This window comes from Clavelina lepadiformis, chromosome 4, assembly GCF_947623445.1.
Source record: "Clavelina lepadiformis chromosome 4, kaClaLepa1.1, whole genome shotgun sequence".
Lineage (NCBI taxonomy): Eukaryota > Metazoa > Chordata > Ascidiacea > Aplousobranchia > Clavelinidae > Clavelina > Clavelina lepadiformis.
The window spans coordinates 7,978,642-8,004,758 of record NC_135243.1 but is presented as its reverse complement, the minus strand read 5'-3'; the positions used below and the strand labels follow the sequence as shown (position 1 = coordinate 8,004,758).

Genomic DNA, 26,117 nt, shown 5'->3' with positions numbered 1-26,117 from the left:
CTAAATTCTTTAACGTCAGCTAAAAGCATTTGTCGTTATAAGAATATACGCGGTACTTTTTATAGTAACCTAGAAGTTATAATAACAAATCAATGCGTAAGCAATTTTTAATGTTTCAATCGTTTAGCACAGGGGTTCTTAAACTTTTTGGGACATGCCCAAATATATATACATAGAATAGAATAGACATTTTGTCATCTCTCGCGCGCCCCTTAAGAATCTTACACGCCCCCCAGTTTAAGGACCCCTGATTTTGCAGCACTGTAAGCAGATTAACCCTGTTTTCATGGAACAATAACAAAAGTTTGATTTGTACATTGCTGCAAGAAAGCAACCGTCTCATTCCAATGTACTGAGTTATTGCTTTGACCTAACTCATCTGCAAAAATTTCAATTCCTCTTTCGTCGGTGTCAATTTGTTCGATTAATCATTTCCGTTTACAAATTTCCAGATAAGCTGCTGAAAGTTTTTCAAGTCCACTCATGTTCAGCAAAGGATAAATAGCGAAAGTGCTTATACATGAGGTACCCTGGTCGCTGTTGGGTGCTTTTTGATTACATCAGGGAATAAAAGTTTTGATCATTTAGAACAGTTGTGTAGGTATTCACTCATAAAATTACACTACGTGAAGGGATGTATCTTTAAAAAAATTGTGAATTTAAAGTTATTTTCATTTTGAATTTGAGAGAATGTTATTTTATTAACTTGCTGTTAGAAATTAAGGTTGAGGTTTAACTTGGATAAAATAGTGAAATTTCAACATAGTAAAATAAAATGTTAGCATTATCAAGTCGCCTAGAGATATTTTATAGAGCCAGCGTAAGCTAGATATTTTTTATTTGAGGCATTTTCAGTATATGTCTTGCTTTAACATATGTTTCCATGAGACCTAGCCCTGAGCTGCAAAAATGCGTCATTATCAAACTTTTAATTTAAACATTTAATCATTGATAGACCTATTTATGGATTTGGGATGTAATCTATAAACTCTATGTAGATATACGAGATATATATATCAGTACTATTTTTGTACGATGTTCCATTATTCAAAATGCTGTATAGCTCAGCCTTGTGACATTATAATTAACGAACTTTTACGAAACAAACTTTTCACAAACCCACTTAACTTCAATTGTTATATGTTCAATTTTTATGCTATGCTTCTTTAATTTTTCAGCAAACAGAACTACTTATAACCTGGAAATTATTATTTGATTAAGAATAGTAAGATCACTGCATACCTTGGCAACATGTCTGTTCTCTATGTCTTACTCTTCACTCTTGTTTTACTCTGTGTTCTGGAATATTCACATCAGCAAGTCGAAAATGACGGAGGCTGTTCGTGTTCGTGCAGCAGTGCCGACGTCCAGGTAAGTTATGAAATAGAAAAAACCTATATTTGAAAATTTTGTGTCTAATAATTTCATAAGCTTTATTATAAGTTTTTTTTTTTACCTTAAAACCGTTATTGTTGCTGTGATAACCATATTTTTCAAAACTATGCTCTTCAGTAAATTTACATTTTTATCAGCTCGATAAGTCCTTTTTATCAGCTTGATAAGTTTTACAACAACCCTGAAAATGGCGGTAGATTGGCCAATGGCTGTAATAACTTAGTAGACAATAACGGCAACATTGACAATGACAGTAACCAGTGTTTTCATTAATATAAAAATCGTCTAATATTGCGTTTTGGGTTTAAACCAAACAAACTTATGTTATGGTTTGAATTAGCCTACAGCCCTACACGTTTATTTAATTACCGCGCAATTAGCAGCTGGCCGCCAAGCAGACAATTCGTGCTATCAGTCGCAATAATTATAATATGTGGCGCAGTTTGTAAAAAAACTTTTTTTGCCACAACACGCTCTCTTAAACCAACGTTTGTCAAATCAAGGTGATTCACATTAAATGAAACTGATTTAGTTATATCGGTTGTCGTCCTGATTTAAAATCAATTCTTCCGATATAATTAGGCTATATCGTCCTGGTTTATTTGAATGAGACAGAAACGTTCCAATTGAGCATTCAAGCGTGATCATTTTCCGTTTTAGCGTTCAAGCGTACAATGTCGGAAAATCGGGTAGATCCACCGCAGGAATAAACGGCTTCCATATAATAAAATAGAACTTCCTGCCATTTTAACTCATGAGGTCTTTGCAGAACGGAAACGTATTTCGAAGCCGAAAAAGACTGTTCTTCAAAAACCGGTTAAGTGGCTTGTTTATAGCCTATGACAGAAGATTAAATTAATGTCGTAACTTTTGCCTTGGATTAAGTCACGCATTTTACTAGAACAATGAGCTTCATCTTAAGACAAAAATAGTCGTGGTTCTGAAAAATTTTGCCTCAAACGTTTGAATCAAAAACAATATTCAATATCGAGTAGCACTTAGCTCCCCGTTCTTTTCACAAAAATATGAAATTTTCTGGCAGCGATTCTTTTGGTAGTGTCACATAAATGGCGGGAATTGCATACTCTGCTACTGGTTCAATTGCTTTAGCCTAGTTGAAGTTCTTTGTGGTCTTTGGTGAGATTTTATAAACTTCGAGCAAAATTCTTTGCAAGGCTTACAGTAGCCTACGTTTTAAGCTGTTTGTTATCGATGGCGATAGAACAAATGAGCAAACTAAACTTTTGCAAAACAAAACCAGCATTGTTGTTTCAAAAGTTACCCTAACACAGTTTAATCTGCATATCTTAAACACCTGACACAGCCTACACGTAGTTTTGGAAGTAGCAAAATGGCGTGATGTAAACTAACTCTAGTAGAACAAGCTTTTGTATTTGGATAGCCTAGTATTCAAATTGTATTCAATTGGAATTCTAGTTTTTATTTTTGTGCTGTAAACACAAAACAAGATAAACAAGGTTTATTTTCCAGACTTCAGCACATAGTTCCGGCTTTCAACAGGGCCAGCCTGGTAAACGGGGTCCTCTGGTAAGTTAGTGTTGTGATGAAACAATTAAAATAAAAGTTTATGACGATTATTTGTTAAGTAGGACTAGTGTTATTATCAAGGTTTTGAACTGTAGTTGAAAAGGGTTTAACTCTAGTTTAAGTTTTACAAAATTTTATTTTACCTTTTCTACGCCAGTTTGGATTTGCATTCAATGCACACATTTAGTTTTTTCAGATTTCAAGTTCAGCAAACTTGATAATATACGTTTCGCTCTGGGTTCAAATCAGGTTATCCAGCCAAACCATTTTTTCACCTACCCTGGCCAAGTAACACTTCGTTAGCTTTCAGCGATTAGATATTTCTTGGTTTAGGTTTTCTAAATTCGAAAATAAATAGATAGTTGGTATTAATAAAAAATACATTTTCCAGCAGGGTGTCGAAGTGAACCTGAACCTTAGCAATTTTAAATCCGAATTCTTATATTCCAAAAATTTGAAGTCGTTATTACATCAGAAGAAATTATGCATGTCTCATTTCCAAAACATGCTTTTCAGAGAGAGCCTTTTTACCAAGGAGCTTCCAAATGGGAAGTTTTTATAAGAAAGATGATTAAACCAAAATCAATTCTATTTATTCCTTTTGTCGTAGCTAATCGGCTAAGGCCACCAGCACTTCCCAACACTTTGCCAGCACTTCCGAAAACCCATACATCTATTGTTTGAAATCCAGCAAACTATTTACGTTTTGAGAATTAAATGTTTAAATAAGATAACTAACCAAAGACAGTACAACTTCCTTAAAAATATGTACAACTTGTAATTTGGTATATCATTAAAAATGCCACACCGTTTTTAGTGGATGTTTTTTAAAACCGGAACCCAATATATTAAATTTGTGTGAACCCAAACTGGACCATTGAAGACTAAGAGAAAAAACCCTAAGCGGGGTTGAACTTTTTTCAATTGTAACCACTTTCAGTACAATAATTTCATCTAAGAGTTGTAAAAACGTGTTTCCTTTGTTTACTGCATAACATAAACTAAGAAATATCTGCTCATGATGAAACTATCTGCTCATGATGACTTTGAGCTAACAGATTGCTACTTGGGCAGTGTGGTTAAAGATATTAAAAAAATAATGTCATTCAAACTTGGAGCGAACCGTATATTATCAAGCTTTGCTGAACCTAAACCCGGAGCAGAATGAATGTGTGCACCCGATGCAAACCTGAACCGGAGTAGATTTGGTAAAATAAAATTTTGTAAAACCTGAACAGGAGTTAGGTCGTTTTACACTGCGGTTTGACTCCTTGTTTTCAAGAACTTTTCGCTTTATGTTCATGATTATGTTTCAACAATTTTTGGGTCAAATTGCTTGACCACCTAATCTCATTATAGGTCTCTGTCTTGTGCTGTTTCTATCATGTTGTTGATGTCCATACTTATGAAATCCTTTGTGTATGCAATGTAGTTTGTGGTTGGGTGTCCGTGGTAGTTTAAGAATGATTTCAGTATAGATCCTGTCAGTTTATTTTATGTTTAGGAGGATTCAGTAAGTTCTTCGAAAAGTTATCACACTTAAAAAGTGGTGACTTTTTTAGTAAAATTCAATTTATGGGGGCTTGGTTTGGTTTACCGAAAAACATCTACTCAAATTGGTTTAAAGGTTGAAGTTTAGTTGCAGTTCACCAAACTGATTATTGTTATTACTTCACTATTACTGTCTAGTTAGGTTCATAAAATGAAAACTTACTTTCAAAATATGCAAGGTAGTTGTTTGCTGCATGGTGTTGGTCACAACTGATAAGGTTGAGAAGCACCGATCTATGTGAATGTTTAAAAATTCTAGTTCCATTAACTATCCCAAGCTGCTCCAAATCATACAACATAATCTTTCTTATACTGTAGTTGTAAATGCTTGCTGTAATTTTAGGGTCCGCCTGGTTCTCCTGGCCAACAGGGTATTCAGGGCCCGCCTGGTGAAGGTAAGCTATCTTCTATAAGTTTCAATACATTTCTTCTGCTAACATTTGGCAATATGCATTTTTCACTTTATTTTTCTCAATATTGAAAAACTTTAGGTAAGTTAGTCGCACGTTAAGTCAGAAGTTAAGCAAATGGTTTCTTTATATATCAAAATTATGAGCTACTCTGACTTATTTTTTCTTAAAATTGTTAAAGGTTTTTCTGGGTCATATGGATCTGCTTTTAATCCAGGAAGGTCATGTGCTGATCTTCGTACCAATGGAATCACAGAGGATGGTGTTTATTTCATTAAAACAGGTTCCATTTCATCAGTTTTTCAGGTGATTTGCATCAAGCTAAATATCACATTAAATACACGTTCATTTACAAAAACACCTGTCAAATACTTTGCAATTAAAAATCGGCCTATATACATAATTATGTTGAATCATTTGTGTTATTTTTTGGTTTGTAAGGTATATTGCGACATGTCTACTAGATCGACAGGTTGGACATTAGTTGGGAGCATTCATGAAAACAATGTTTTTGGCAAATGTACACAAGGTGATAAATGGTCAAGTGAAGAAGGAAATACAAACATTACAAATGAGGGTAGGTGTCAGATGTTCTTAAATGAAAGGGAAAAAGACTTATGAAGACTGTTTAACATGTTGCATTTGATATGTTGAATTCAAACTACTATGGAAATTTTTTTTTGTTTTTCACAGGCAAGGCATGGACAGACACTGACATATTTGGGAATGTAGAGTCAGCAACAAGTGCAGATTACAAAAATCCAGGATTTTTCACACTTGCTGTATGTTTTGTTTAGTTGCTTGTAGTGTTATAAAGACTTAAGTCTCAGTTGCACTTTTAAATACTTGACTTGTTAAATCACTTATTTGAAACGGATTTAGTTGTCCGTTATTTGAAATGGCTTACTTTGACTGAAATAAACTTATGAGAGATGGGACTGCCAAAAATAAACAAATGTAACGATGCTGACTCTAACCAAACCGGTTAATTATATACCAAAGTTCAATTACTATGTTCAAAAAAAATTATCAACCAGGTTAAATTTTAGACAGCTTTGTATAATGATAACCAACTTATCTAGCATAGTGTAACAACAAGCTTTGTGAAGTCAATGGCATTGACTTTGCTCAAATCGCAACTTGGGTTAAATTGACTTGGGTCAAAGTAGGTATATGACTCAATTTGACTCAAGTTAAAAAAGTTGAATTGTTTACAACTGTGGTTGCTTGTTGTACTGTTTACGATAGCTAACAGAGTCGTATGTCTATTTACTTTTATTGTCAAGAATGAACATAATTATCAAACACTAAACAATAATAAATCCAAGTTGTTATTTTAGTCATCGAATGTTATGCTTTGGCATGTTCCCAATGATACTCCACTTTCTCTGTACAAACAAGATGCAACGCTGATGTATGCAACTGACAACAACTTCCTCTCATTGAAGGGATTCACTCTTCAATCCCTATTTAAAGATCATTACTCACTTACAAAGCATTCAGGTATTTAGTAAACTAAGAGCATATATTATATTCAGAGTCACTGCAGAAAGTTTGAACTATGTTATATAGAATTATACCTGTTTGATAATGTTGCAATAATTGGATGGAAGTGTTTCCATAGTGTACTGTACATTAACCTTTGTCCTACTGCATAATTTTACACCGCTAAAAGGCGGTATGGGTACAATTGTACCCACATACATTTTATATTGAAATTCCCAAGTTAGTTATACTTTTTGTGCGGTGTGCCGTATTTAATGGTCCGAACGTTTAAATATTGTGCTCTACGGAAGTATCACACGTGTTGTTAGGCCACGTAGGCTTTGGACAACGCTATATGATATGTTATCTTTGTGACCTCGATTATACTCATTATGCCCCTGTACTCAACTCCCATAAATTTCCGCTGATATTGCATGGCATTTCACTGATTCGAGCTTTAGCATAGACTCTTTAGCATTTATTGGCATCTTTATTGTTGCTGGTGTACGCAGAAATAACAAAGATAATCTGGAAGATATGTGTAAAGTAGATGCTTTGCCTCTTGTACGTGCAGCTATGTTTCGATACCGCTTCAAGATGATGCTCAGATTTATTAAATTTGACAACGAAAATACCCGTGCAGAGCATGAGTAAAAAGATAAAGCTGCACCAATACGAGATATTTGGCTCATGCTGAATAAAAAATAGGAGAGTGCCTACAAACCACATGAATGCATCACCATAGATGAACGATTGTTTCCATATGGAGGACATACTCAATTTACACAGTATATACCAGCAAAACAGGCCAAATATGGCATCAAGGATTTCTGGGCTTGTGATGCATCAAACTCCTACCCGCTACATGGTCAGATTTATACTGGTAAACCAGTAGATGGTCCAAAACAAGTAAATATTGGTGAGCGATCAGTTCTGAACCTGGCCCGTTTGTATAAAGGCTCTGGAAGAAATGTCACCACCGATAATTTCTTTCTTCACAGGCACAGCTAGCTAATGTAATGAACACATGGAAAACGACTTTAGTTAAAACAATCAGAAAAAACAAAAGGTTTTTGCCTAGTAATATGCAGCCTGCCAAGGAAAGGGCAGTTTACTTGACCAATTCGTCTACCATCAAGATGCAAGAGTCTGTTCATATGTGCCAAAGAAAAAAAAATCGTTTGTGCTCTTCTATCATCCATGCACATGACTGGAGAAGTCAAAGCGACGCAATCAAGCAAACCCTCGATAATCAAGTCTTATGTCAAAACCAAAAGTGGGTTGGACACGATGGACAAAATGCTGGGTGAAAAAACGACGGACATTGCGTTGGCCATTGGCGTTTTTATGATCGACCTCACTGGCTTAGCGTCGTTTATTATCTACAGGGAGCACATCCAAAAGTTCTGAAAAAAGGACCAACGGAGAAAGTTTCTGAAAGATCTTGCGAAACAGCTATGTATGCCTTCAGGGGAAACTCGCTCTGCCAACCGGATGGTGATGAGTAACCGTTTCCTTCGAGCTGCAGTGGAAATGGTTCTAGGACGGCACAGTGCGACACCGCCAGAAGGCGAACTAACTCCAAAGAACCCCATGGAAGTCGTGGAGCTACACTGATTGTTGGTAACTGCTATGTTGCAGACACCAGCAGCGAAAACGACGTAAGACCAGGAAAAACTGCGTGGTTTGCGTTCAGCCTGTAAGCGACGAACACTCAGTAACAAATACAAAGTGTATCACTTGTGAAACGGACTAAAACCACCTCGATTAAGTTTTCTTTCATATTTCTGTATCAAATAAATCATTTCTGTAATCTGTTTCACTCAACATTCGAAAAATTGTCTTTGTGTTATGTATTCCGGCGTCATTTCGATAGAAAATGTGTAAGGGTACAATTGTACCCATGCCGCCTCTTAAGGGTGTAAAAACAACTCGATCCTCTATCTCGGTAACGTGTAAAGATTTTTTGTCGAAATTTAGTCTGCCTAATCTAACACAAAAATGTAGAGATGTCAGGAAATTTCAGGTCTCTCAGGTTTCTAGAAAAAATACTGTCTTAATTTAAAATTGGAAAGGGCACAATTGTACCCTTGCAGTAGGACAAAGGTTAAAATAACCTTATAGTTTGTAGTTGAAAATGCATTTTGATATCTTGCTATACTTAATTTTGACTGAAAAACAAATTTGTCTAATAAATGTAATAAATTGTTTTGTAAATATGCAGATTTTTGACTTTTTATTGATCCATGTAAATTTGACACTATCGTTATTATGCCTTGTACTTTCTCTGCTGTGACCAGCAACTATAGTAAAGCATTAAATTTACCGATGTTCATTTACTGGTAGCATTTTGCTATGTAACACTAATCTGAATACTGTAAACATTGTGCAAACACTAACATTATTTTCATTACATCCCACTTTGTATTTCAGGAAAGGGTACCAATGTAATAGATTCTTTAATCAACACTGCAACTGCAAGTGCCGAACAGATAACTAATGCAATTACCAGCTTCCATCAGTACACATATGATCCATCTCAATCATCAGTTATTCCAGATGGTGGAAACGATCTTTTTGATAACGGAAACAAGGTCAACAAGTACTACGATAATTACAAATATTAATATTACAGTCGACTCCGCTTAATTCGGACACTTTGGTTCCGCTCACTTTTGGCCGAATTAAGCGGAGAAACGGCTTTGTCCGAATTAAGCGGAAAATCAATTGTTCGTTTCATGGTCATGCATAAAGGCAAAAAATGCATATAAAATACTGTACTGTTGCGTAATAAATGAATTGTTGCTGCGCTATACTGCAGTAACTGGCACTGATCGCATAAAACGTCTTCGTTTACTTTAGTGAGCAATTTCATTTTTTGTGCTAAACTTTTCTGTACAATTTTGTCCTACAAGATGGACGCAATTGTACCGAAGTAAAAGCGACTATGAAGCTGTCACAGCGTTATATGAGTTCATTGTCGATTGTTACTGCATGTATCGTCATTGTTTCACCATAATCACTCATAATGCAATTGAATCTTGTCTTAAAACGAACGAAGTACTGTTTATTGTATCATAACTAGGGCCATTTTTATTTTGACCTAACAAAATTGCTTATTTGTAGAGGCCACAGTTCTTCCTCCAGTTACCCAAACATAATATTTTGTCAATTTCAGACCCAAACGTAATATTTTGTCGAAAAGGCAAGGTGTTTTATGGATTATAAAAAGTGCGTCGTGTTTTTTGGCGATAGATTTAGGTATAGCTTGTGTTATTTTGTCCTTGTGAAAAGGGCACTTTGCGTCGATTTTCTCCGCATGGTAAATTCCAAAAGACAGAAAATTAAACAGGGAAGAAGTAATGTAACCCTTTTCACGCGGCATAAGGATTATTTAAATACGTAACAATGAATAAACAATGGACAATTTGCGATAAAAGTTACTGCTGATCCAAGTAGGCATTGTGACTTATTTCCTGCTTTTATGGGTTAATACGGTTTAATTGTGTCGCAGTTCCTGATTTACAATGCTTCCACGAGGATTTTTACAAAAATAACTCTCAAGAAACACAAAAACTTTGTCAAAAGCCATAATTTGACAAATTTTGACTTTATTGAAAATTTTGACTTTATTGTAAATTTTGACTTTATTTTGACCTATTAACTTCTTAGAAACACCCCCCTAGGTGCTGAAAACAACTTTATTCTTTGATTCGTGGTGAGACGAGGTCCTTAAAAATTTTTGACTTTATTGACTTTTGCGGGCCCTAATCATAACCTAACGATGGAATTGCGAACCTGTGTCCGAATTAACAGGAGTTTTTTACGTTCAATTTTTACTTTTGTTCCGTTCCCGAGCATTTTGGCCGAATAAAGCGGTTGTCCGGGTTATCCGGTGTCCGAATTAAGCGGATTCGACTGTATATAATTTTAATTTGATGTTGATTCTTTGGTGAACGCGGCAAGCAGATTTGTTGAAAGAGTATTATCTATTTGTGATATTGTTATTATTATTACCAAACAGATACAATATGCCATAAACGATAACTCTTTATCGGCTGATCTTGTGTATGGTCATACGTATGCTGACTCTGGTGTTCAAATCAAGACATGGCCTGGTCATCCTTTTATTGCCCTGGCTTATTTTCGAAGCACCAGCAACGTGAACACATTTAAACTCAGGGTACAACTTACAGTGGTTCTATTTATTTGTAGCATTTTTTTCCAAAAAAATTTTTGTTAATTCCGCTTAATCCTAGTGTTTGACTCAGGTTGGTACTGTACACATCTATGATATATGGAAATATATGTTGTATTGAAATTTAAAGTAATGCCTGTTATACTTGACAGGTCTCAGGCAACTTAGGTGCTGACGGCAGTGGAAGCGTGACCACATATACAGGAACTTTGAATGCGGGGAATACTGTAATTTACAGAGCAAATCATGTTTATGGTGCTGGTGGTGGTGACCCCAGCTGTGCACAAGTGTTCTTTTTCATGACTGACCATCCTGTAAGTGATTTGTTTGAAGTTACACTCGAACTAATAACAATATCATTGTAATCAATTTTATTGCTTTGCAATAAACTGTTAGTTTGTATAAGCTATAATAGGTTGCAAGAGATTTACTATGATAAATATCATATGCAAAAGTAAATGTTTAAAACTGATATTTTTAGCACTCTTCTGATAGTGTGTCAACTCCAGAATGGGAAAACAGTGATACTCAGAATCTAGATGACACTTTTATGGTCCGTCTTTCACAAACTGCTGGACCGCGAAATATAATTGTTGGGTTAGTCTACATTTACCATTAATGCATGGCATGCTGTATCTGTACCACTATAACAAACATTTACTTAATTTACGTCTACTCTGTTTTAACTAAAGGTATATGCTTCTTTCGAAGACCAGTGGCTCTCAAATAGCTTCCAGTGAAATTCAAACTGCAATACAAAGGCTAATGACACCATTGTCAACAGTACTAAGAGGTTAGAACTTTTCAAACACCACACAGCAGGACTACTGATTTCCTTGAATAGTATGTAAGATATGTACATATAATTATATATATTTACAGTGTTTCTTTTACTGTTTAGTTGCTGATGTCGAATCATGTAGCAGCGAGAATGAAACATTATCCGTTCCTGTCAATTTCTTGAGAGGCGAAATAGCGGAGGTTACTGAAGCTATACCAAATGCTTTTAGAAGTTCATTTCAACCAGGGTTTATCCATTTTCGACCGTTTGATACGAATGGCATTCCAAGAGCTATGTGCCCTGGAGTTAGGTACTTTTCGCGTCACGGCTCTTTCGGTAGATTTTTCTGTAGCTGCTCAGATATATTTTTTATTTCAACAGATCTGATGGTTGTTCCCCGTTTGAGGCTTGTGTTGGCGGGATCAACACTTACAAGTACGATCAGGAATTTCAGTGCGGAGACTTTGTGCGTGATAACCTTTCAGCTATTCTTGTATTTTATGGCCCATAGTTGGTTAACCTCAAAACGATCCGTACTATTTGAATACCATCATATTTTTATTAGCAATTTTGCGTCGCAAGCTCTAGTAACTGAGACTATGCCTTTAATTTTTAAAGCTTAGACACAAATTTTATAAGTCAGTAAAGTTTCTTACAGAATTACTTAACTAATCAAAACGCATAAATGTGCTTTAAAGTAGCTTTTGTGAACAAAGGGCCGAATTTGCAGTTTGCAATCAAGAAGATGATTACAATGAATTTAAATGTAAAGCTTTTAAATAAAACCTTGTAACCTTATTCATTTAGCATTTGAGTCCAGCATGATATAAAACTAAATGTGTAGATTGTAAACGAGAAAAGTTTCATAAATTAGAAATGATCCGATGCCTCGTAATGGTAACCTAAAAGTTTCTCAGTTTTCCTAGAACGGGCCTGCATAGCTCTTTTGCAAAAACTTTTTATTTGAAAATAAGTTTATGTAACATAAGAATCGTTTTTCATACAAACTTATAGGCTATATCCTTCATTATTAACCAGCCACTCTGATCAATGAACATGCACTGCTGTGAATAAAAACAGATCTCGTAACATATGTTTAAAATTGTATTGTATATATGGTGCACGGTACGTACAAGATACTGTTGTACTGTGTGTCTGTACACAACCGTTTACAGCCTACACAGGGTAATATAAAAAGTTTATTGCTTTTGCGTTAATTTTTGGCTTCCGCTGTTCTAATTGCTAGTTGCGATATATGGTTACTTTTTGAATATTTAAGTCTTTGACGTTTAACTCGGGCGCACGTAGGTCCAATTAATTATAAATGAATAAGAATCACTTTCGGACCAGCCTGACTTCATGGGGTTCGGTTAAACTCCCAAAACGAGAAGAAATTAATTTTATTGTAAGGTAAAAAACACAGGGCACACAACTAAAACAGCTCTGAATTACGACGGGAGATCTAGTTATTGCAAGTAACACGTCCACTGCCTGTCTACAGTATTTAATGTGGAACACCAAACTTTTGAGCTAAGTTTAAGCAAATAAAATGCAAAAAAATGACTACACCAAAACCATAACTGCAAAGATGAAGACTAGAAACAATAAATAGGCTAAAAAGTAACTGAAGCTAAAAGTGCTAAAAATATTTTCAAAGTTACTCTAACAAATCGTGCTTTGCATATACATTGTAGCTAGAAAAATCACAGAAGAAACAAACGTTTTGCACCATTTGTATTGTTCTCGGTGCTGGTACAGGGTCGCTTCACGGGTGTCAAGGAAGTCTCTGCAACTTTGAACGTCTGCAACAAAATTAACATTGTTGCGATGAGTATAGTATTTCAAAGAAAAACGACCTTTTAGTAGAGATATAAACTAAACACTCACAAGTTTTATACCATTAGACCTTCAGAAAAGATATTGCATATGAAACCAGTAAGCTACTTACTATAGGTGGTTTGTATTTCCTCTTTTGGCACCATATTTGAAGGCACTTCTTTGCTACTTCACACTTGTCAGAGTATTTACAGAAAATTTGTATCTCACAATCCTAGTATATTAGACAATACTGTATAATCAATATTAACAGCTGTGTGCAGTTTCAACAAAAAGCAAGGGAATTAATTTGTAATAATACAAAACTTCAGTTTTATATTGAGTTTACCTGAAATGTATCTGGAAGCATGTGAGAAATTTCTTCACGGCGAATTTGGTATGGAATATCAGGATTTGCTTTCGAATAAAACCGAAACTGATCACAAGGGTTTTCCCCCTTCATACCATAGTTAAATGTGCACACCTGTAATATATTAGGATCTCATGTTTAATGGATCACTTCAAAAGAAAAACACAAGATTTCTAATTCTAAAATGTCGTGCTTACATTCACTAAAATGTCATCTGCTTCTAAATCGTTGTCCAACTCTGCGATTTCTTCTTGAATTTTTATGCAGTCATAGTGCTATTGCAACGCAAGAACACAATAGTTATTATGTGATGAAAACTTGAGAATGACAGGAAGACCCTTTCATTTATTACCGATAAATGGACACTTTTGTTCTTGGGAGGCTTGCTATATCCAACATATTTATAAAGATCACGACAAAGTATTCGCTTCAGGATGTTGCGAGCATTCTCCATATCAACATGTTCTTCCGTGGAATACAATATTTGATAGAAAATCTAACGGCAATGAAGAAATGTGCCAGCAGATCATATGACAAAAAAGCAAAGTGAGATATAAAGTTTTTACATTATCTGTGAGTTTCTCGTAAGCAACCATATCATAGATGCATTCGGAAATCTTCAAAACTTTCTTATCTTTGCCAAATATTTTGAGATGTTCATTGGCAAGGAACATGGCATCACAAATCCTGTTTAATAATATAACAAAGGGTTATGTAAATGTCAAGTATTTGGTAAGCAAAAAACCATAATTTATCCACACTGTTCAGCATAGAAAAATAAGAGTGGAGAAAAAGGACAGAAACAATGAAATTAACTTAGCACAGTGCCATTGTGTTATTAATATAACCTTCTATAATGACATGTGTTTAAAACGTTGGCAAATACAATTCTAAAGCACGCAGGTGCCATTAGTAAACAACCACCTTCTAATTTCTTAATAACTCTATAAATAATGATGCAAATTACTAATCTCTGCCAAGTTGATGTAAATTAGATACTTCACATAAGGTAAATCAATTAAACAGAGCAAACCAAGCACATCCAAGTTAAATGTAACGAAACATATCAATAGTTAGTAACTACAAGGGATTCCTCGCTAATGATGTTTGTATCTGTACATTTTTGTTTGATTTTTTTATCACATGATTCTATATGCTTTAGGTTAGGCGAAATGTGTTGCTAATCCTGTTGTTCATGTCAGCGCCTGTAAAAGTTCGAACTACTGCTAGCTATACGTCACTTGAAAATTACTCACTATTGTTTGAAAAATTTTCTGAGAACTTGCGCGTATAGATAAGACGTTTTATTAAAATTCCGTTCAAAAAACTGATATGTTTAAACTTTTGCATGTTAATGTTTGTGCCAATCTTACAATTGAGTCGGCATTGCGTAGACAACAGCGCAAATAGTAGTAATCGCAAATAAAATTCATCATCGATTGCGGTGTGCATTTTTGTTGTTTGTAAATGTGAACCATTAAGCCCTTTGTACAGTGGTTTAGTCTCATGGGGTATATTCATATAAAATGTTTTGCTGTTAAAGCGCTGGAAAATTAAATAATTCCACTTAGAAAGTATGTTGTTGACGGCGTCGTTTTTTCGGGAATTCCTGTCCTAATCAGAAATAGAAAAACTCAATTGTAGGAAAGTGACCCACCAGTAGAGCAATTCCCAAGGGTAACATTTCCTGTTTTGAAGTTGTTACAGCAATAAACGGTTCAGAGAAGAACTTTTAAAACACTTTCAGAGATTTAAAATTAGTTATTTATATAAAAAATGATGGAAACTAATTCGACTTTTGATCGTTAAATTTATACCACCATTCCTGTGTTTATCAGAACAAGAGGTACCTAATCAAAAAACAAACAAAAACAAGTTGTAAAAGTAATATTCTTTTTGAATTTATGTCCAACGTTTTCATTCAAAAAGTAATCTAAATTCTTTGACCTCAACTAAAAGCATTTGTTGTTATAAGATTATACGCGGTACTTTTTTTAGTAACCTAAAAGTTATAATAACAAATCAATGCGTAAGCAATTTTTAGTGTTTCAATCTTTTAGCAGCACTGTAAGCAGATGAACCCAGTTTTCATGGAACAATAACAAAAATTTGAGTTTTACATTGAGTCATGGGTTGTTTTGTAGAATGTTGTGATTCAGTTGTTGACCGGACTTGAATTCTCCTCGATGATTTTCAGATAAATTACCTCGCTTGAACTGGTGTGCCATATATATACTGTTGTAATCTTTACAATTTTTCCTTTACATTATTATCGATTTCACTGGTTACTTCTGCGCAATGTAACATTCAGTAAGCTTTGCCCGAAGGTGAAAGCCTTCGTGTATGATAATAAATAAAAATGGGAACTTTATCATTTAGTAATATGCATAGACAGAATTTAAGCAACTAACAGCATAGTCACGTCGTTTGAGAAATGAGAGCTCATACCATCGAAGCAGAAGCAAAACAAGTTATCAACCATCAATCGTGCTTGCTCATATTGTAACAATAGCCGCTAGTGTACGAGGTCTTTATGACGAATATGTTTGTTGTGTAATACTTGGCACAAGTAATAAAGCAACGAAATAACATTTTGTCATAAACCCACTTAATTTCAATTGTTATATGTTCAATTATTATGTTATGCTTGTTTAATTTTTCAGGATACAGGACTCCTTATAACCTTGAAATTATTATTTGATTAAGGATAGTCAGATCACTGCATACCTTGGCAACATGTCTGGTCTCTATGTCTTACTCTTTACTCTTGTTTTACTCTGTGTTCTGGAATATTCACATCAGCAAGTCGAGAATGACGGAGGCTGTTCGTGTTCGTGCAGCAGTGCCGACGTCCAGGTAAGTTATGAAATAGAAAAAAAACTATGTTTGAAAAATTAGTGTCTAATATTTTTATAAGCTTTATTATAATTTTATTACCTTAAAACCGTTATTGCTGCTGTGATAACTGATAACCATATTTTTCAAAACTATGCTCTGCAGTAAATTTACATTTTTATCAGCGTGAAAAGTTCTTCAAGTTTTACGGCAACGCTGAAAATGGCGGTATTGGCCAATGGCTGTAATAACTTACACAATAACGGTAATGGACGTTGACAATGACAGTAACCAGTATTTTCATTAATGTAAAAATCGTCTAATATTGCATTCTGGCTTTAAACCAAACAAACTTATGTTATGGTTTGAATTAGCCTACACGTTTATTTAATTATCGCGCAATCAGCAGCTTGCCGCCAAGTAGACAATTCGTGCTACCAGTCGCAATAATAACCGGTGACGCAGTTTGTAAAAAATCCTTTTTTTGCGAAAACACGCTTTCCTAAACCAACATATGTCAAATCAAGGTGATTCACATTAAATGAAACTGATTTAGTTACATCGGTTGTCGTCCTGATTTAAAATCAAATTTTCCGATACAATTATATCGTTCTGATTTATTTGAATGAGACAAAAACGTTCCAATTGAGCATTCAAGCGTTATCATTTTCCGATTTAGCGCTCAAGCGTACAATGTCGGAAAATCGGGTAGATCCACCGCAGGAATAAACGGCTCCCATATAATAAAATAGAACTTCCTGCCATTTTAACTCATGAGGTCTTGCAGAGTGCAAACGTATTTCAAAGACGAAAACGACAGTTCTTCAAAACCGTTAAAGTAGCTTGTTTATATGACAGAAGATTAAATTAATGTCGTAACTTTTGACTTGAATCAACTCACGCACTTTACTAGAATGACGAATCTCATCTTAAGACAAAACATTTTGCCTCAAGCGTTTGAATCAAAAACAATATTCAATATCGTGTAGCACTTAGCTCCCCGTTTTTTTCACAAAAATATTGAATTTTGTGGCAGCGTTTTTTTTGGTAGTGTCACATAAATGGCGCGAATTTTATACTCTGCTACTGTTTCAATTGCTTTAGCCTAGGCCCTAGTTGAAGTTCTTCGTGCTTTGTGGAATGTGGTGAAATGTTACAAACTTCAAGCAAAATTCTTTGCCAGGCTTACTGTAACCTACGTTTTAAGCTGTTTGTTATTGATAGCGATAGAACAAATTAGCAAACTAAACTATTGCAAAACAAAACCTGCATTGTTGTTTCAAAAGTTACTCAAACACAGTTTAATCTGCATATCCTAAACACCGGACTCAGTGTACACGTAGTTTTGGAAGTGGCAAAATGGCGTAGCGTAACCTAACTCTAGTAGAACAAGCTTTTGCATTTAGATAGACTTCAAATTGTATTCAATTGGAATTCTAGTTTTTATTTTTGTGCTAGGCCTATAAACACAAAACAAGATAAACAAGGTTTATTTTCCAGACTTCAGCACATAGTTCCGGCTTTCAACAAGGACAGCCTGGTAAACGGGGTCCTCTGGTAAGTTAGTGTGGTGATAAAACAATTAAAATTTTATGACGATTATCTGTACTAGCCTATTAATTATTTTCAATGTTTTGAACTGTTGTTGAAAACGGTTTTACTCCAGTTTAAGTTTTACAAAATTTCATTTTACCGATTCTACTCTAGTTTGAATTTGCATTCGATGCACACATTCAGTTCTTTCAGATTTCAAGTGTAGCAAACTTGTTAATATACAGTTCGCTCTGGGTTCAAATCATGTTATCCAGCTAAGCCTTTTTTCACCTACCCTGGCCAAGTAACACTTCATTAGCTTTCAGCAATTAGATATTTCTTGGTTTAGGTTTTCTAAATTCGAAAATAAATAGGTAGTTGGTATTAATAAAAAATACATTTTCCAGCAGGGTGTCGAACTGAACCTGAACCTTTAAACCGTTGTAGCAATTTTAAAGTCCGAATTCTTATATTCCAAAAATGTGAAGTCGTTATTACATCAGAAGAAATTCTGCATGTCCCATTTCCGAAACATACTTTTCAGAGAGAGCCTTTTTACCAAGGAGCTTTTCCAAATGAGAAATATTTATAAAAAAGATTATTAAACCAAAATCAATTCTATTTATTGCTTTTGCCATAGCCAATCGGCTAAGGCCACCAGTTCTATGTCATAATTCACATATCGATGTATCACAGAATATTTCTTTTGTAACCTCTACCACTTTGCCAGCACTTTCCAAAACCACATACATCTATTGTTTGAAATCCAGCAAACTATTTACGTTTTGAGAATTAAATGTTTAAATAAGATAACTAACCAAAGACAGTACAACTTCCTTAAAAATATGTACAACTTGTAATTTGGTATATCATTAAAAATGCCACACCGTTTTTAGTGGATGTTTTTTAAAACCGGAACCCAATATATTAAATTTGTGTGAACCCAAACTGGACCATTGAAGACTAAGAGAAAAAACCCTAAGCGGGGTTGAACTTTTTTCAATTGTAACCACTTTCAGTACAATAATTTCATCTAAGAGTTGTAAAAACGTGTTTCCTTTGTTTACTTCAAAACATAAACTAAGAATTATCTGCTCATGATGAAACTCTTTGAGCTAACAGATTGCTACTTGGGAGTTTGGTTTAAGATATTAAAAAAATAATGTCATTCAAACTTGGAGCAAATCGTATATTATCAAGCTTGCTGAACCTAAACCCAGAGCAGAATGAATGTGTGCACTCGATGCAAACCTGAACCGGAGTAGAACCGGTAAAATAAAATTTTGTAAAACCTGAACAGGAGTTAAGTCGTTTTACACTGCGGTTTGACTCCTTGTTTTCAAGAACTTTTCATTTTAAGTTTATGATTATGTTTCAACAATTCTTGGGTCGAATTGCTTGACCACCAAATCTCATTATAGGTCTCTGTTTTGTGCTGTTTCTATCATGTTGTTGATGCCCATACTTATGAAATTCTCTATGTATGCAATGTAGTTTGTTGTTTGGTGTCCATGTTAGTTTAAGAATGATTTTTAGTACAGATCCTGTCAGTTTATTTTATGTTTAGGAGGATTCAGTAAGTACTTCGAAAAGTTTTCACACTTAAAAAATGGTTACTTGAATTAAAATGGTTATAAAATGGTTACATCAACTCGAATTGGTTTAAAGGTTGAAGTTTAGTTGCAGTTCACCAAACGGATTATTGTTATTACAGTACTTCACTATTACTGTCTAGTTAGGTTCATGAAATGAAAACTTACTTTCAAAATGTGAAATGTAGTTGTTTGATACATGGTGTAGTAAAGATGTTTTTGGAAATGTTTTAATTTAAGCTTATAATATGTTGGTTGCAACTGATAAGGTTGAGAAGCACCGATCTATGTGAATGTTTAAAAATTCTAGTTCCATTAACTATCCCAAGCTGCTCCAAATCATACAACATAATCTTTCTTGTACTGTAGTTGTAAATGCTTGCTGTAATTTTAGGGGCCACCTGGTTCTCCTGGCCAACAGGGTATTCAGGGCCCGCCTGGTGAAGGTAAGCTATCTGCTGTAGTTATCAATACATTTCTTAAGCTAACATTTGGCAATATGCATTTTTTACTTTATTTTTCTCAATATTGAAAAACTTTAGGTAAGTCAGTCGCACGTTAAGTCGTAAGTTAAACAAATGGTTTCTTTATTTCTCAAAATTCTGGTCTACTCTGATATATTTTATCTTAAAATTGTTAAAGGTTTTTCTGGATCGTATGGATCTGCTTTTAATCCAGGAAGGTCATGTGCTGATCTTCGTAACAATGGAATCACAGAGGATGGTGTTTATTTCATTAAAACAGGTTCCATTTCATCAGTTTTTCAGGTGATTTGCATCAAGCTAAATATTACATTAAATACACGTTCATTTACAAAAACACCTGTCAAATACTTTGCAATTAAAAATCGGCTTATATACATAATTATGTTGAATTATTTGTGTTATTTTTTGGTTTGTAAGGTATATTGCGACATGTCTACTAGATCGACAGGTTGGACATTAGTTGGGAGCATTCATGAAAACAATGTTTTTGGCAAATGTACACAAGGTGATAAATGGTCAAGTGAAGAAGGAAATACAAATATTACAAATGAGGGTAGGTGTCAGATGTTCTTAAATGAAAGGAAAAAATACTTATAAAGACTGTTTTAACATGTTGCAGTTGATATGTTGAATTCAAACTACTATGGAAATTCTTTTTTGTTTTTCACAGGCAAAGCATGGACAGACACTGACATATTTGGGAATGTAGAGTCAGCAACAAGTGCAGATTACAAAAATGCAGGATTTTTCTCACTTGCTGTATGTTTTGTTTAGTTGCTTCATAAAGACTTAAGTCTCAGTTGCACTTTTAAATACTTGACTTGTTAAATCACTTATTTGAAACGAATTTAGTTGTCCGTTATTTGAAATGGCTTACTTTGACTGAAATAAACTTATGAGAGATGGGACTGCCAAAAATAAACAAATGTAACAATGCCGACTCTAATCAAACCGGATAATTATATACCAAAGTTCAATTACTATGTTGAAAAGAAATTATCAACCAGGTGAAATTTTAGACAGCTTTGTATAGTGATAACCAACTTATCTAGCATAGTGTAACAACAAGCTTTGTGAAGTCAATGGCATTGACTTTGCTCAAATCGCAACTTAGGTTGAATTGACTTGGGTCAAAGTAGTTATATGACTCAAGTTAAAAAAGTTGAATTGCTTACAACTGTGGTTGCTTGTTGTACCGTTTACGATACTAACAGAGTCATATGTCTATTTACTTTTATTGTCAAGAATGAACATAATTATCAAACACTAAACAATAATAAATCCAAGTTGTTATTTTAGTCATCGAATGTTATGCTTTGGCATGTTCCCAATGATACTCCACTTTCTCGATACAAACAAGATGCAACGCTGATGTATGCAACTGACAACAACTTCCTCTCATTGACGGGATTCACTCTTCAATCCCTATTTAAAGATCATTACTCACTTACAAAGCATTCAGGTATTTAGTAAACTAAGAGCATATATTATATTCAGAGTCACTGCAGAAAGTTTGAACTATGTTATATAGAATTATACCTGTTTGCTAATGATGCAATAATTGGATGGAAATGTTGCCATAGTGTACTGTACATTAAAATAACCTTATAGTTTGTAGTTGAAAATGCATTTTGATATCTTGGTTTATTAATTTTTGACTGAAAAATAAATTTGTCTAATAAATTGTTTTATAAATATACAGATTTTTGACTTTTTATTGGTCCATGTAAATTTAACGCTATCGTCATTATGCCTTATACTTTCTCTGCTGTGACCAGCAACAGTAGTAAAGCATTAAATTTACCGATGTTAATTTACTGGTAGCATTTTGCTATGTAACACAAATCTGAAAACTGTAAACTTAGTGCAAACAAAAACATTATTTTCATTACATCCCACTTTGTATTTCAGCAAAGGGTGCTAATGTAATAGATTCTTTAATCAACACTGCAACTTCAAGTGCCCAACAGATAACTAATGCAATTACCAGCTTCCATCAGTACACATATGATGGTTCATCTTCTGCCATTTTAGACGGTGGAGACGATCTTTTTGATACAGGAAACAAGGTCAACAAGTACTACATGAATTACAAACATTAATATTATATAATTTTAATTTCATGTTGATTCTATGGTGAACGCGGCAAGCAGATTTGTTGAAAGAGTATTATCTACTTGTGATATTGTTATTATTATTACCAAACAGATGCAATATGCCATAAACGATAACTCTTTATCGGCTGATCTTGTGTATGGTCATACGTATGCTGACTCTGGTGTTCAAATCAAGACATGGCCTGGTCATCCTTTTATTGCCCTGGCTTATTTTCGAAGCACCAGCAACGTGAACACATTTAAACTCAGGGTACAACTTACAGTGGTTCTATTTATTTGTAGTATTTCTTTTCCAAAAAAAATTTTGTTAATTACGCTTAATCCTAGTGTTTGATTCAGGTTGATACTGTACACATCTATGATATATGGAAATAAATGTTGTATTGAAATTTAAGGTAATGCCTGTTATACTTGACAGGTCTCAAGCGACTTAGGTGCTGACGGCACTGGAAGCGTGACCACATATACAGAAACTTTGAATGCGGGGAATACTGTAATTTACAGAGCAAATCATGTTTATGGTGCTGGTGACCCCAGCTGTGCACAAGTGTTCTTTTTCATGACTGATCATCCTGTAAGTGATTTCTTAGAAGCTACATTCGAACTAAGAAAAATATCATTGTAATCAATTTTATTGCTTTGCAATGAACTGTTAGTTTTTATAAGCTATAATAGGTTGCAAGAGATTTACTATGATAAATATCATATGCAAAAGTAAATGTTTAAAACTAATATTTTTAGCACTCTTCTGATAGTGTGTCAACTCCAGAATGGGAAAACAGTGATACTAACAATCTAGATGACACTTTTATGGTCCGTCTTTCACAAACTACTGGACCTCGAAATATAATTGTAGGGTTAGTCTACATTTACCATTAATGCATGGCATGCTGTATCTGTACCACTATAACAAACAATTACTTAATTTACGACTACTCTGTTTTAACTAAAGGTATATGCTACTTTCGAAGACCAGTGGCTCTCAAATAACCTCCAGTGAAATTCAAACTGCAATACAAAGGCTAATGACGCCATTGTCAACAGTACTAAGAGGTTAGAACTTTGCAAACACCACACAGCAGGACTACGTTTTATTGGCCCATGTAAATTTAACACTATCGTCATTATGCCTTATACTTTCTCTGCTGTGATCAGCAACAATAGTAAAGCATTAAATTTACTGATGTTAATTTACTGGTAGCATTTTGCTATGTACCACAAATCTGAAAACTGTAAACATTGTGCATACAAAAATATTATTTTCATTACATCCCACTTTTTGTATTTCAGCAAAGGTAATAGATTCTTTAATAAACACTGCAAATGAAAGTGCCCAACAGATAACTAATGCAATTACTAGCTTCCATCAGTACACATATGATGGTTCATCTTCTGCCATTTTAGATGGTGGAGACGATCTTTTTGATACAGGAAACAAGGTCAACAAGTACTACATGAATTACAAACATTAATATTATATAATTTTAATTTCATGTTGATTCTATGGCGAACGCGGCAAGCAGATTTGTTGAAAGAGTATTATCTACTTGTGATATTGTTATTATTATTACCAAACAGATACAATATGCCATAAACGATAACTCTTTATCGGCTGATCTTGTGTATGGTCATACGTATGCTGACTCTGGTGTTCAAATCAAGACATGGCCTGGTCATCCTTTTATTGCCCTGGCTTATTTTCGAAGCACCAGCAACGTGAACACATTTAAACTCAGGGTACAACTTACAGTGGTTCTATTTATTTGTAGTATTTCTTTTCCAAAAAAAATTTTGTTAATTACGCTTAATCCTAGTGTTTGATTCAGGTTGATACTGTACACATCTATGATATATGGAAATAAATGTTGTATTGAAATTTAAGGTAATGCTTGTTATACTTGACAGGTCTCAAGCAACTTAGGTGCTGACGGCACTGGAAGCGTGACCACATATACAGGAACTTTGAATGCGGGGAATACTGTAATTTACAGAGCAAACCATGTTTATGGTGCTAGTGGTGACCCCAGCTGTGCACAAGTGTTCTTTTTCATGACTGATCATCCTGTAAGTGATTTGTTTGAAGCTACATTCGAACTAAGAAAAATATCATTGTAATCAATTTTATTGCTTTGCAATGAACTGTTAGTTTTTATAAGCTATAATAGGTTGCAAGAGATTTACTATGATAAATATCATATGCAAAAGTAAATGTTTAAAACTGATATTTTTAGCACTCTTCTGATAGTGTGTCAACTCCAGAATGGGAAAACAGTGATACTCAGAATCTAGATGACACTTTTATGGTCCGTCTTTCACAAACTGCTGCACCTCGAAATATAATTGTGGGGTTAGTCTACATTTACCATTAATGCATGGCATGCTGTATCTGTACTACTATAACAAACAATTACTTAATTTACGTCTTCTCTGTTTTAACGAAAGGTATATGCTACTTACGAAGACCAATGACTCTCGTATAACTTTCAGTGAAATTCAAACTGCAATACAAAGGCTAATGACACCATTGTCAACAGTACTAAGAGGTTAGAACTTTGCAAACACCACACAGCAGGACTACTGATTTCCTTGAATAGTATGTAAGATATGTACATATAATTATATATATTTACAGTGTTTCTTTTACTGTTTAGTTGCTGACGTCGAATCATGTAGCAGCGAGAATGAAACATTATCCGTTCCTGTAAATTTCTTGAGAGGCGAAATAGCGGAGGTTATTGAAGCTATACCGAATGCCTTTAGAAGTTCATTTCAACCAGGATTTATCCATTTTCGACCGTTTGATACGAATGGCATTCCAAGAGCTATGTGCCCTGGAGTTAGGTACTTTTCGCGTCACGGCTCTTTCGGTAGATTTTTCTATAGCTGCTCAGAAATATTTTTTATTTCAACAGATCTGATGGTTGTTCCCCGTATGAGGCTTGTGTTGGCGGGATCAACACTTACAAGTACAATCAGGAATTTCAGTGCGGAGACTTTGTGCGTCATAACCTTTCAGCTATTCTTGTATTTTATGGCCCATAGTAGGTTAACCTCAAAACGATCCGTACTATTTGAATACCATCATTTTTTATTAGCAATTTTGCATCGCAAGATCTAGTAACTGAGACTATGCGTTTAGTTTTTAAAGCTTAGACACAAATTTTATAAGTCAGTAAAGTTTCTTACAGAATTACTTAACTAATCAAAATGCATAAATGTGCTTTAAAGTAGCTTTTGTGAACAAAGGGCCGAATTTGCAGTTTGCAATCAAGAAGATGATTACAATGAATTTAAATATAAAGCATTTAAATAAAACCTTGTAACCTTATTCATTTAGCATTTGAGTCCAGCATGATATAAAACTGAATGTGTAAGTTGTAAACGAGAAAAGTTTCATAAATTATAAATTGTCCGATGCCTCGTAGTAGTAACCTAAAAGTTTCTCAGTTTTCCTAGAACGGGCCTGCATAGCTCTTTTGCAAAAACTTTTTATTTGAAAATAAGTTTATGTAACATAAGAATCGTTTTTCATACAAACTTATAGGCTATATCCTTCATTATTAACCAAGCACTCTTATCAATGAACATGCACTGCCGTGAATAAAAACAGATATCGTACCATATGTTTAAAATTGTATTGTATATATGGTGCACGGTACGTACAAGATACTGTTGTACTGTGTGTCTGTACACAACCATTTACAGCCTACACAGGGTAATATAAAAAGTTTATTGCTTTCTGCGTGAATTTTTGGCTTCCGCTATTCTAACTGCTAGTTGCGATATAGGCCTATGGTTGCTTTTTGAATATTGAAATCTTTGACGTTTAACTCGGGCGCACGTAGGTCCAATTATAAATGAATAAGAATCACTTTCGGACCAGCCTGTCTTCATGGGGTTCGGTTAAACTCCCAAAACGAGAAAAATTCAATTATAATGTAAAACGTTTTTAACTTGTATACTTTATCTGTATGCTAATTAACAAGTTAAACGAAGTTTTTT

General features: G+C 34.4%; 2 protein-coding genes and 1 long non-coding RNA gene across 5 annotated transcripts; 2 read left to right on the top strand and 1 right to left on the bottom strand.

Annotated features, from left to right (window-relative positions):
* Positions 1 to 1,159: 1,159 nt before the first annotated feature.
* On the top strand, positions 1,160 to 25,733 carry LOC143453533 (uncharacterized). Of its 3 annotated transcripts, none has more exons than XM_076954897.1 (19): positions 1,160 to 1,371; positions 2,887 to 2,943; positions 4,838 to 4,889; positions 5,086 to 5,210; positions 5,346 to 5,481; positions 5,598 to 5,686; positions 21,298 to 21,460; positions 21,910 to 22,067; positions 22,207 to 22,365; positions 22,534 to 22,689; positions 22,857 to 22,972; positions 23,068 to 23,168; positions 23,406 to 23,554; positions 23,694 to 23,852; positions 24,021 to 24,179; positions 24,347 to 24,462; positions 24,558 to 24,658; positions 24,767 to 24,956; positions 25,028 to 25,733. In XM_076954897.1, the coding sequence occupies exons 1-19, from the start codon at positions 1,252 to 1,254 to the stop codon at positions 25,155 to 25,157; spliced, it is 2,436 nt and encodes an 811-aa protein (XP_076811012.1). In that variant the 5' UTR covers positions 1,160 to 1,251; the 3' UTR covers positions 25,158 to 25,733. The 3 variants fall into 3 exon arrangements, with proteins under 3 accessions (XP_076811012.1, XP_076811011.1, XP_076811013.1); XM_076954896.1 differs by lacking the exons at positions 21,298 to 21,460; positions 21,910 to 22,067; positions 22,207 to 22,365; ... (1 more) ...; positions 22,857 to 22,972; positions 23,068 to 23,168 and adding exons at positions 6,245 to 6,407; positions 8,823 to 8,983; positions 10,414 to 10,572; ... (1 more) ...; positions 11,069 to 11,184; positions 11,280 to 11,380; XM_076954898.1 differs by lacking the exons at positions 1,160 to 1,371; positions 2,887 to 2,943; positions 4,838 to 4,889; ... (1 more) ...; positions 5,346 to 5,481; positions 5,598 to 5,686 and adding exons at positions 16,219 to 16,409; positions 17,889 to 17,945; positions 19,908 to 19,959; ... (1 more) ...; positions 20,416 to 20,551; positions 20,669 to 20,757.
* Positions 7,442 to 7,967, top strand: LOC143452569 (uncharacterized). Its single transcript, XR_013115061.1, has 2 exons — positions 7,442 to 7,695; positions 7,778 to 7,967. It is a non-coding gene; the product is annotated as an uncharacterized LOC143452569 (long non-coding RNA).
* LOC143453535 (deoxynucleoside triphosphate triphosphohydrolase SAMHD1-like) lies at positions 12,764 to 16,408 on the bottom strand. Its single transcript, XM_076954904.1, has 7 exons — positions 16,281 to 16,408; positions 14,120 to 14,240; positions 13,906 to 14,049; positions 13,751 to 13,828; positions 13,533 to 13,667; positions 13,317 to 13,418; positions 12,764 to 13,170 (listed from the first exon to the last, which is right to left on the bottom strand). The coding sequence occupies exons 1-7, from the start codon at positions 16,289 to 16,291 to the stop codon at positions 13,072 to 13,074; spliced, it is 690 nt and encodes a 229-aa protein (XP_076811019.1). The 5' UTR covers positions 16,292 to 16,408; the 3' UTR covers positions 12,764 to 13,071.
* Positions 25,734 to 26,117: the final 384 nt, after the last annotated feature.

What these genes read in the sequence shown, in the direction of transcription:
- LOC143453535 (XM_076954904.1), bottom strand. An exon ending in ACAAAAGTGTCCATTTATCG is followed by an intron (nt 13,829 to 13,905) that starts GTAATAAATGAA and finishes GCGTTGCAATAG; the next exon opens with CACTATGACTGCATAAAAAT. An exon ending in TGCTTCCAGATACATTTCAG is followed by an intron (nt 13,419 to 13,532) that starts GTAAACTCAATA and finishes CTAATATACTAG; the next exon opens with GATTGTGAGATACAAATTTT.
- LOC143453533 (XM_076954896.1), top strand. Translation starts at nt 1,252, where the DNA reads ATGTCTGTTCTCTATGTCTTACTCTTCACTCTTGTTTTACTCTGTGTT. An exon ending in CAGGATTTTTCACACTTGCT is followed by an intron (nt 5,687 to 6,244) that starts GTATGTTTTGTT and finishes TTGTTATTTTAG; the next exon opens with TCATCGAATGTTATGCTTTG. An exon ending in TTTTCATGACTGATCATCCT is followed by an intron (nt 24,180 to 24,346) that starts GTAAGTGATTTG and finishes TGATATTTTTAG; the next exon opens with CACTCTTCTGATAGTGTGTC.